Source organism: Ahaetulla prasina, chromosome 1, assembly GCF_028640845.1.
Source record: "Ahaetulla prasina isolate Xishuangbanna chromosome 1, ASM2864084v1, whole genome shotgun sequence".
NCBI classification, from domain to species: Eukaryota; Metazoa; Chordata; class Lepidosauria; order Squamata; family Colubridae; genus Ahaetulla; species Ahaetulla prasina.
Genome location: NC_080539.1, coordinates 182,703,325 through 182,715,497, shown reverse-complemented (window position 1 = coordinate 182,715,497; position 12,173 = coordinate 182,703,325). Strand labels below are relative to the sequence as shown.

The 12,173-nt window shown below is 35.1% G+C and overlaps 1 protein-coding gene across 6 annotated transcripts in view; it reads left to right on the top strand.

The window, feature by feature from the left end:
* PCNT (pericentrin) overlaps positions 1 to 12,173 on the top strand; it is a 95,014-nt gene that overhangs the window by 10,379 nt on the left and 72,462 nt on the right. For 5 of the 6 annotated variants that reach the window (XM_058184335.1, XM_058184329.1, XM_058184318.1 and 2 more), the window contains exons 10-13: positions 761 to 977; positions 2,864 to 3,102; positions 4,446 to 4,912; positions 11,230 to 11,776. In XM_058184335.1, the coding sequence (XP_058040318.1) occupies positions 761 to 977; positions 2,864 to 3,102; positions 4,446 to 4,912; positions 11,230 to 11,776 (1,470 nt within the window). The remainder of the gene's footprint in view (positions 1 to 760; positions 978 to 2,863; positions 3,103 to 4,445; positions 4,913 to 11,229; positions 11,777 to 12,173) is intronic. The other variant, XM_058184349.1, reaches the window with a different exon arrangement.

Genomic DNA, 12,173 nt, shown 5'->3' with positions numbered 1-12,173 from the left:
CTGCGGATCTTTCCAGAACTCACATTAGGGAAGCAGGGCAGGCCTCTTTGTTCCTGAGCTATGTTGAATGGCTGAACTGAATTCTCTTTGAATTCTCTTTCTATTTGTTATTGGTCAGGCCTTAGCAATCCATTTTTAATTTAAATGTGACATGAAAAATCATTTCCTTCTGTGGGGTTAAAATTCTGTAGTTTTGAACTACCCTATTGAAAGTAGAGTAAGGGAGATGTTTTATTCATAGGAAAAAATTAAAAAAAATGAAGAAAATAAATACATCATTTTACTACCTTAAATTTGCTCTAAAAATATTTTTTTTCAAATTTTTAAATGTGTAAAAACATAATTTCAGTGCTTATGATATTTTCATATTCCTTTTTATCTCTTTTTTAAAAAGATAATTCACTATAAAGTAATCACTTCAAATATTTCACTTGTGTTCTAAAATCATTATCATTGAACCTTTTTTCCCTTGAATTATTTTATTCATTTCTGCACCTTGACTTTGTTTGCTTTGATACTCCAGTTGTTAAAGCAGTGCTATACATAACACTTGTTCAGTTCTCATTTTCTTTATGAAGATTTAACTTTCTCAACCTGATTGTGATGTTGTAAAATGTCATCTGCATATTGTAGTATAATATTGCACTTTAACCAAGAGTATAGATTGTGGTAATGTATAAAATAGTGCAAAATAGTTAAATTAGATAAAAATTAAATTTCCTAGTTTTAATAATACATTTCTTATACATGTTCACTCTAGGAAGAACTTTGTTCTTTACAACTGCGTTTGGATAAAAAACATTTACATGAGATTGAGTTATTAAGATCTACTCTCACACTCCAGTACCAAGAGAATATTGTAAAGCTGAAATTGGAGCTCTCAGATAGATATACTTCTGAAATAGAACAATTGAAAAAGAAGCATTGTTTACATCTTGAACAGCTCCATGCAAAAATATCAGAAGAACACCTCAAAGGTAAAAGACTGTGTCTCATAAGCAAGCTGAGGTTTCTAAATGCTCTGATTTGTAACAGATTTAAAAGAAAAACCTCTACACTGTAAATGGGCACATTTTACATCAAATGTCAAAGATAAATAATTGATTATCCACTTAGCCAGCAGTCATATATTGTAGAGGAAGATCTCACTTACTGACTGGCTTGTTAAGTAGTCAGTTGAAGTTAAGATGATGCTGTAGAAATAATTTTACGACCAATGCTCACACTTGGAGACCTTGCAGTGTCTGTTGCTCACATGATTGCCATTATAATCATTTTGTATTGTGTCTGACCTGTTTCTCCCCACCCCCCTTGCAGAGTGGAGAGTCCCTACTCACCCTTTGTAATCACTTCCCCTTCAATATCTCCTCTGTGCAATGGGATAAAAACAACAGGTCAAGTATAGGAAAGATTGCCTGGTGTCTCTTCCCTTCTCCCCCCCTCCCTCATAGAGCAGAAAGGGGGCGGGGGGGAGTGACTTTCTGGGAAACCTGTAGGGAAGATTGCAAATAGTCATCATATGTGAATGCAGCAAACTTGGCAACACATATTGTGAGTGGGTTGCCAAATGCCCTAATTACAATCATGTGATCTTAGGGCTGCTGCAATAGTTGTAACTTGGGCATGGGTTGCAAATCCCTTCATGGTTGTTTGGCCAGGGACTACCAATAATGGTTAATTATTAAGATTAAATATGTATTTTACAATGAGTATTTTATATGGGGACAAATGCAGGTTCCTCATCACTGTTTTGGGATATAGTATTTTTTATATTAAAATTTTGCTTGCTTAAAAGAAAATAAAACCTCTGAAGAATTAAAAAGATAAAACACTAATGATTTAAGAACACAACTAATGGCATAAGTACAGAACTGGGAGAGAATAGTTCTTCCCCATCCTCTGATATCCTAACCCTAACCATATCCTAACATTGAGGATACTAATATATACCATAATTTATTCAACCTCTAAATGTCGTAAAATTTTTTGTTGCTGTTGTAAGCTAAAACTGCTGCATAACAGTAATTTTGTCTAACAGTATCTACAAAGATTGGTAAACCTTACATCTGTAATGTACATAATGTACATAAATACACTGAAAAATATATTAAAATATTTTAACGTCTAATTTGATAAACCTGCAACTAAATGATTGAATTACCTGGTTATATTGTTTAGAGCAAAATTTTATGAAACCTTTTATAAAATTTATTGCAATTCTTAGTAGTTAGCTTGGGCCAGTTACTCACTCTCAGCCCAGCTCGCCTCACACGATTGTTGTGGGGGAAATGGTAGAAGGAAGGAGTATTAGGTATGTTCACTGCCTTGAGTTATTTATAAAAATAATGAAGGGAGGATATTCCTGATTTATTGCTTAGACAATAAGAGCTCTGTTAATCCCATCTCTAGAATTTCAACATACTTTTAGATACATATATCTTCTCTACTGTCTCTTTAACTTGCAGAAGTAACTTTTCTAGATTGGCTTTCATTGGGACAGAACCAATATTCTCCAGTTACTTCATGTGGGTTGACAATTGTCTCTTATCAGAAAATTAGATTTATGAATAATTTTAACTGTATCATAATAGAATTGACAACATAGTTTCTCAGAATTCACAAGACAAGGTTTCAACTACAGTCTTATCACAGGGGCCCCCAAACCCCCAGGCCTTTAGGAATCAGTCTAGGGCTGAGCACGAAGCTTTATTTGCATATGCGCAGAATTAAGTTGCACACATGAAACCATTGCCTCCAACCCCCGCCACTGCTACCTCTACCAGTCCATAGAGCCAGAAAGACTGAGGACTGCTGGTCTACGAAACCCTCTTTTCTGTGCTTTAAAACATTTCATCATTTTCAGAGATTACTAAAATTCGTCAACAAAGTACTCAAGATGCTGCCCGTCAGATAGAAACAGAGGTGGCACAGCGACTCTTGTTATTAGAGAATGAATACAAGAATGACCTGGGTTGTCTTCAGCTTGAGATGCAATCCATTTCTAGTCAACAAGAAGAAATAGAAGAACTGAAGAGAAAAAATACTGAATTAAAAGAAATCGGCATAGTACAAGAAAAGAATGTGAAAGAGGAATTAGAACAGGTATATTATACTCAGCAATGCAAAAATACTGCTTTTACGAAATAATTTGTTTAGAAATTTAAGTAATGTTTATTATTGAAAAATAGTAATTATGCCATTTTTTAAAAATACCAAGAAGTGTGTGTTTACTATTTTATTTATTTATTTAGTTTGTCAAACTTATATGAGATAGTAGGTATAAATATAAACATGGACATGAGCACAGGTAATGAATACAAATAAATGGGACAAAGGGTAAATGAAAATAAGTAATTTTTTAAAAATAACATAATTTAATTTCAGAGTTTAAAAGATGGCTTTATTAAAGATGAAACTAGTTCAAAGATATTACCATTAACTACCTTATAAATATTCAGATTGCTATTGGTAGAATAGAAAAAAGCAAACTGACTGTAGCAGACATTTTTCTAAAAGTCAATGACAAGATGAGTAAATAAACATTTTTTTATCAGGGCAAGAAAGAGGAGTGAATATATGTAGTCCTTGATTTATGACTGGCTACTTAGCGATTGTTTAAATTTACAATGGACCTCTCCCCCCTCCGAAACTACTTATGATTCAGTGCCAAAGTTACGATATCCAGCCATATCTGAGTCACATGACCACAGTTTGGGTGCTTGGCAACTGGCCAGCATTTACAATGATTTGTAGCACTCCATGATCACATGACCACAATTTGTGAGATTTTTCCAAAAACTGGTGTTACTTCCAGTTTCTGGGGGGAAAACCCACCCCCAACCGTGGCATATGCTTGACTATCACTGCAAAAATGATAAAATCTGGTCTGATCACATGATGACATACTATGACCATAATGACTTACCACCATAATTGGCAGACTCAATTACAGTTATAAGTCGAGTTGTATGCAAAGGAAAGTGAAACTAAAAGTGGAGAAATCCATTTCTGCCCTATGAAGATTTAATAAAATGCTAATACTACATTTGCCTGGAGGACCTCCTGTGGGACTGCCTTTGGCACTTTTTGTTGCAATTTTAAGATCTTGAACTGGCTCTGTGTACTGGAAGATTAAGCAAGTAGCTCCACCCCTTAGGAAATGGTATAAGGAATGTGGGGTATAGTCTTTGCAACCACTTGGTGTTTCCTCCAGCTGCTGAATGTGCTACAGCAGAAGCAGATCCAGGAGATGCTGTTCACTGATAGTTGGCTGTGATTGTTTATTGTGGAGATGATTATGATAAATAGTTCCCAGGACTTGAGGGAGTGATTGATGGAGGACATAGGATGGGTTGTGGTATCAGAATGGTAATGGAAGGAGGGGGAAGAGAAATGATGACAGTCTGGAAGTGGACAACAAATGGATTTTGTGTAATATTTAATAGATTAAGCATAAACTAATTGAAGATCATACAGCTGAATTAAGAAGAACTAGAAAATTGCTCCAGGAAATGGAACAGACTCATAAAGCAGAAGCTGAAGAATGGAGACATGAAAAGAAGATATTGATAGCAGAATCTGAAGAAAAAATATTATTGCTTCGTAAAGAGCTTCAGAACAAGGCACAATATGAGAAACAAACATGGCAAAGACAGTCTGACCTTCGAGAAGCAGAAATGACTTGTCTTCAAGAACAGCAGGCTGCTCTAATTGTAGAATTAGAGAAAACTCTAAAGGAGCAACAGAATACTATCCAGCAGTTAGAAGATAGTTTAGAGAATACACAGAAGACTTTGGCTCAATATAACAGTGAATTATCTTTCACAAAGACCCTCATGGCTGAAGAATTAGAAAAAGCCAAACAAGTTTTAGAAGAAGAATATAAGGCTAAATACAAAGAAGCACAAAGCAGGTTTGTAATTTTTCCTGTTACTTCTAACTTGATGTAGTGTAAATGCTTTCATAGCCATCTTCCAAGGCTAAACCCTGTTTAGCTGTTTTATTAATATGTTAATCATCAATGTGTGAAATTAGATGTTTTTAGAATGCCTAGAAAATGTATAGAATGCCAAAAATGGGACATCAAAGTATGAAATGCTTAATATTTCACACATTTCCTAGGCATACTATGTAATATCAAAAGGCAAACTGGCAAAGTATTAAAAATATAAAATAGAATTTGACATTCTAGCCTTAACAAGTAGGTCAGGACTGGTCTTTCTCTCTTTTTTCAGTAAGATAGCCCTATGCTTTATTTTGCATTTCTTTCATTTTCATACCTGACTTTTGAGTAAAAGGCTCAATAAATGACTCTTTTTTCATACTTTGCCTAAATAGTTCTTATTATTCTGCACAATGCCTAGTATTTATATACAATACCTAGTGAAAGTATATAGCTTATTAAAATACACAGACATTTCGTATTTGAAAATCACACATTCTATAGATTTCCTAGGTGTTCTATACCAGCGGTCACCAACTGGTGGTCCGTGGATCACTGGTAGTCCGTGAGGAAATTTCGGTGGTCCGCAGAAATTTTTTTTGCATTTTTTATATTGCACTAAATACTATTTATCTTTTTTAAAAAAATCATATTAGTGGTCCATGGGATTTAAAATTATGAATTTAGTGGTTCCTGAGGTCCAAAAGGTTGGTGATCCCTGTTCTATACAATGCCACCTTTTCACACATTGTTGGTAACAAATATACCACATTTTCATAAATGAATGGCATTTAAGACATTTAATGCAATTATTACAATAAATACACAAATAATAAATTACTTTAAAGCGCAGTTGCAACATTAAAAGATTACTAGTATTCACCAACTCGGTGACAGGGTAACTTGAATATGGGCTATATACAGGTAGTAGTTGTTGCTGAATAAATATTGATTACACCAGAGTCCTGAAGTTTTAGCTGTTGCAGTGCCCAGCCATCATGTGATCAAAATTAAGACTTGGCAACCTGTGTGCACTTACAATCAGCAGGGCATTTCAAGTCCCCCCCCCTCCATCTTTGCCTTTTTGCTACCCTGCATTCCACTGGCCCTGCCATCTCCAGCTGATCTTTATCGTCTTCTTCCTCTCACTGCTGATGAGCTATGACCTGCCTTGTCCTTCGCAAAATGGCTGTTAGTTGCACCAGGTCTTCTTGTTTGTCCAAATTCCGTGTGGCCTCCTTGCATGGCTTTGAAGCCTTCTAAACCTTCTCAAGGCTGCACACAATTTTTGAAGAAGACCGCATGCAATTTGGACATGAGCATAAGGGCCAGGGTGGGCACGCCTCATCAGCAGTGGGAGGAAGAAAACAGCAAGGATTAGCTGGGGGTAGCAGGTTCAGAGATGGGTTTCAGGAGGTTCTGACCAGTTCTGGAGAACCGGTAGTGGAAATTTTGAGTAGTTCGGAGAACTGGTAGTAAAAATTCTGACTGGCCCCGCCCCATTTATTGTTGGGGGCAATATGCTGACTCTAAAAACCGCTTAGAGAGGGCTGTAAAGTACTGTGAAGTGATATATAAGTGCTATTGCTAGCATATATCCGCACCAAATACGCCTTCAAAGATAACGGGGAGGAAAGCTTTTTCCCAAAAAAGAGATTGTATCATCTAGAGTACCACATGTGGTGTTCCAGTGGTGAGAACAGAACTGGCATTCAATACAATCTTCTGGTTGGCCTGAGGAATCAGTAGGGGAGTCCATAATTGGAGGTAGCTACTGGACTAATTAGCTGACCCCACCTCCCCCCTACATTTCTTGCCCCATCCATGTTTTTAAATTTCATATTGTTGTATTTTCATTATTTATTGTTTATTCTATTGCTATTGTTATGTTTATATTGTTTTTAATCATTTTTTTCTGTTTTATTGTTGCAAGTTACCCAGAGTAGCTCCACGGTGAGATGAGTGGCAAATAAATTTAATAATTTTTTTTTATTAAAAAGTTTTACCACAATTTTAACAAGTATTTACCCTCCTCCTCCCTCCCCCCTCCCCTCCCCCCCCGGACTTCCCAGAGCAAATACAGGGTATAGCATTAACCAATCATAAGCTAAAATACGCTAATTATTCATAAACTCCCATCCCTCCCCTCATTTTAAAAGAAAAAAAAGAAAAAAGAATACTGTATACAAATACAATTATTACTTTCTGCTCATTCATATGCTATTTGATACTTTTTAGTCTGATATTTGTTTTGAATATATTCTATCCATCTTTTCCATTCCACTATATATCTTTTTTGTGAATAGTCTTTCAGGTATGCTGAAATTTTTGCCATTTCTGCTAAGTTCGTTACTTTTAGAGTCCACTCTTCAATAGTAGGCAGATGTTCCTTCTTCCAGTATTGTGCCACCAGTAGTCTGGCTGCTGATATTAAGTTTAAAATTAATTTAGTCTCTATTGATGTACAGTCCGTAGTTATACCCAATAAAAACAGTTGCGGAGTAAATTTTATCTTCTTCAAAATATTTTGCATAATCCACCAAATTTTAATCCAAAGTGCTTTGATTTTTTTACAAGTCCACCATATATGATAATAAGTAGCATCATCACAATCATATCTCCAACATTTAGCTTGCAAATTCGGATACATACACGCCAATTTTTTTGGATCTAGATGCCATCTATAAAACATTTTATAAAAATTTTCTCTCAAGTTTTGAGCTTGCGTAAATTTAACATTTCTAACCCATATTGTTTCCCATGTTTCCATCATTACAGGTTGTTGAATATTTTGTGCCCATTTTATCATACAGTCCTTAACTAATTCCGCTTCTGAATCTATTTCTATCAACGCATTATATAACCTTTTAATATCCGATTGGCTTTGATCTCTAATTTGCTTTACCAAATTTTCCTCATATTGCATAATACCAATTTTTTGGTCTTCTCTCCATCTAGCTTGCAGCTGCCCATATTGAAACCAAGTATAATTTATCCTTTCTTCTCTCATTATATTTAAAGGTTTCAATTGTAGTTTACCCACCTGCATAAAGAGGAGCTCTTTGTAGGTAACCATTTCCTGTTTTTGTTCTATATTTATATTCTCTATTGCATGCCTAGGGATTGCCCATATGGGAATTTTATAGTTTAATTTATATTGGTACCTTTTCCAAACCCGCAACAAAGCACTTCTAAGTACATGGCTTTTAAAGATCCTGTCCACCTTTTTTATCATATAATAAATAAGCATGCCAACCATATAAAAGATTGTGACCTTCCACATTCAATATTCTTTTTTCTGTTAGGTTAAACTAATCACTGATTAATGACGGAACAGCTGCTTCATAATATAGTCTTAAATTAGGCATTTTGAGACCCCCTCTTTCACGTATATCCTGTATTATTTTTAGTTTCAATCTTGGTTTCTTACCCATCCAAATAAATTTATTAATCCCTTTTTGCCATTCCTGCAAATTTGCATCTTTTTTAAGTATAGGTATCATTTGAAACAGAAATAAAAACCTAGGCAGAACATTCATTTTTATTACTGCTATTTTCCCCAGCAATGATAGTTGTAGCTTTTTTTAATTCTCCATTTCCTTTTGCACCTTTTGCCATAACACCTCATAATTATTTTTATATAATTTCACGTTTGAGGCTGTGATATTTAACTCCTAAGTATTTAACCTTTTTCACTATTTCAAATCCCGTTGCTCTTTCTAATTCTTCCTTTTGATCTATAGTCATATTTTTAGTTATTATCTTTGTCTTATGTTGATTTACCTTAAATCCAGATACCTTTCCATATTGACTAATTATATCCATCATATATGTAACCGATTGTGTTGGTTGAGATAAGGTAACAACCGGGTCATCTGCAAATGCTCTTAACCTGTAATCTTGAGGTCTAATTTTAATTCTCTTTATTTTATTTGACCTATGTATTCAGTAAAATTTCTAAAGTTAAAATAAATAATAATGGGGACAAAGGACATCCCTGCCTTGTCCCCTTTTCAATTCTGAAAGCTTCTGTTAAGCTACCATTAACTATTATTTGTGCTGTTTGTCTCTGGTATATTGCTCTGATTGCTTGTATAAAATGTTCCCCAAATTGCATCTTTTCTAATATTTTAAATAAAAATTGTCAATTCAATTGATCAAATGCCTTCTCAGCATCCAAGAAAAAAAGCGCTGCTGGGACCTGGTTGTTCCTATCCAAATATTCCAATACATTTACAATATGTCTCAAATTATATCTCATTTGTCTCCCTTCTATAAATCCTGATTGATCATTATGAATCATTTGTCTCATAACTACCATTAGTCTATTTGTTAATATTTTAGCAAAAATCTTATAATCAGTGTTCAGAAGCGATATTGGTCTATAGTTTTCTGGTTTGCTACATTCTTGATCTTCCTTTGATATCAATGAGATAAACGCAGATCTCCAAGATGGAGGCACATCTCCTCCAAATTGGATTTTGTTAAATAAGTCCTTGAGCGGTTCTACCATTTCGGACTGTAAGTTTTTATAATAAACAGCTGTTAATCCATCTGTTCCTGGGGCTTTACCCATTTTTAACTGTTTAATTGCTAATATAATTTCTTCAGAAATTATAGGTTGATTCAATCCTTCCCTTTGCTCTTTTGTAAGTTCACAAATATTTTCTTCCTGTAAATATTTATCTATATCTGTACCTTGAATTGAGTTGCTAGCATATAACTTTGTATAAAATTCTAAAAAAGCCTTTTTAATCATATTCTGTTGAAATACTTCTTTACCTTTATATTTTATCTTTACAATAATTCGTGATTTCTGTTTTTTCCTTATTAATTAATAAGTTTAAGGGTGAATTTGGTTTTGAATATTACTACTGCCACTAAATCTATAATCTATACATAAAATCTGTGTACAAGTTTGTATGTATAGTGCCACACTATCAGGATGACAAAACAGTAGTTAGTCCTCGACCTATGACTGTTTGGTTAGTGATCATTTCAGGATATGATTGGACTGAACAAATTATGGTTGCTACTGGCATCAGCCATCTTAGCAACCCTGCAATCATGTGACCCTGATCAGGGTGCTTGGCAACATCTTCATAAAATCAGTTGCCAAGCACCCATCACATGTTCACTATTTGCAACCTTCCTTCCCAACTTCCCCAGAAAGACAATGACAGGGAAGATTGAAAGTCATTGGGGTAAGTTTCCCCTATCTTGTGCACCTGCACCCAGCCCCTCATTCACACCATGCCAACACTTGCATGTCATTCCCAATCTGCACAGTACCTCTCGCATGCCATTGTACATCCTCCCTATTCTCATGGTGCCTTTCACACACTCTCCCTAACCCTGTCTGACATATCCACTTACCACCTGGCTCTGTCCCCCACTCCAACATCAGCATCTTATCTCCTTCAAGACCTGGAACTTGCATCTTTCCTGGCAGCTGACGTTGGCTATGGAAAACCAGCATGAAATTACCTTGCCTAATGATAATGTAATTCAGTTAATGATGACAAATGGTATTGTAGAGGATGCCATCACTAAATGATACAGTTGCACATTATGACTGCATCACTTAGCAAAGGGAATTCCAGTCCCAATTGCCATTGTAAATCAAGGACTACCTGTAAATAATCTTTTATCTTAAATAGTATGCCACTATCTTATCCTTTACGGAACAAGTTTTCATAGAATCATAAGGTTAGAAGGGACCTTGGGCATCTTCTAGCTAACCCCCTGCCCAAGGTTTCTTGAAAACCTCCATCAACAGACCACCCACAACTCCAGGAGGCAAGCTGTTGCATTGTTTAATAATTCTCACTGTCAGAAAATTCCCCCTTATTTCTAGGTTGGATCTCCCTCTGGCAAACTCACTCTTTTTTGTCTTACCTCCAGTTCTGTGGAGACTAAATTATCACCCTCTTCCCTTTGGCAGTCCTTCAAGCATTGGAAGACTGCTGTCATGTCTTTTTTCAATCTCTTCATGGACTTGTATCAATTGCTTTAGTGGACTTGGTTTTTAAAAATTACTTTAGCTATACTTCCTGGTACGCTAATCTGGTACATTAATGTGGGACAGAAAAAAGTAGATGGATGATAGGAGAAATAAATAAGCAGACTTCCTTTGCCTTACGTTACACTTACAAGCAGAAGAAATATGAATAGCATTTTAAGATAATGTTCAAAAAAATCCGAGATATTTTACATTATTGCGTTATTTGTTCTTTATACTGTTATATTTTTGGTAATATATTTTGTTTGCTTCCTTATAAATCTAGATTTTTGGAAGAAAATAAAAAAACCAGAACAGAACATGAAATTCTCCTCCAGAAATTGAGGGAAAAGCATATTGATGAGCTAGAGCTTCAAAATAAAGAGTTGCATCAGAAACATAAGGAACACATTTTGTCCCTTACATCCACCCAGCAAGCTGAAATTGAAGTTCTCAAATCTGCATTAGAAAAAAAACAACAGAATTGGTTAGAGACTCCTGTGGCTGATATCCAGAGAAATAATCAAGCACACATTACGCAGCTGGAAACAAAGCATTTATCTGATTTGAATAGTTTGGAGGCTACATACCTTTTTAAAATTAAGTTCCTGCAAGAAGAGCATAAGAAAGCTCTTGGTGGTTTACAGATAAAATTGAAAGAACAGTTATTTCAGAAAGATAAAGAAAATGAAATGCTTTTGGCTCAAGAATTAAATACAATAAAATTTGCTGAAGAATTGCCGATTTGTGAAGACAATCTGAAAATAGAGCTGGCTGATGTTCAAAAAGAAAAACATAAATTAATGGCTGCTGAACATGAAGATGTTCATAAGGTAGAGTTGAAGAGTAAAGATTGCAGTTGGTTTTGAGTTCTGATTTTAGCAATACAGGCCAACCTGGATATCATAGTTGCACTGTGATTATTTGTTACAGTACCCCCTTTTTTCTCATGTGCACACAGTTTTGCATCTTTAGGTCTTAGTTCTACTCTCAGGACATACTATCATCTATAAGAGATTGGATTAGTGGCTATATATCATCTTTTTAGTAGACTTAGGATGTTCATTCTGGCTGCTGAAGTAATGGTTTCAGTAATCTGTTTGCATTTGTAACCATTCTTTCAAATAGCTTATTTAAGAATTCAAAGATGTAAATTATTCATCTCTGAGGAATCAAGGGAAGACTTTTAAAGAGATGTACAATAATGATGCAATAACAAGAGGGGTTTTA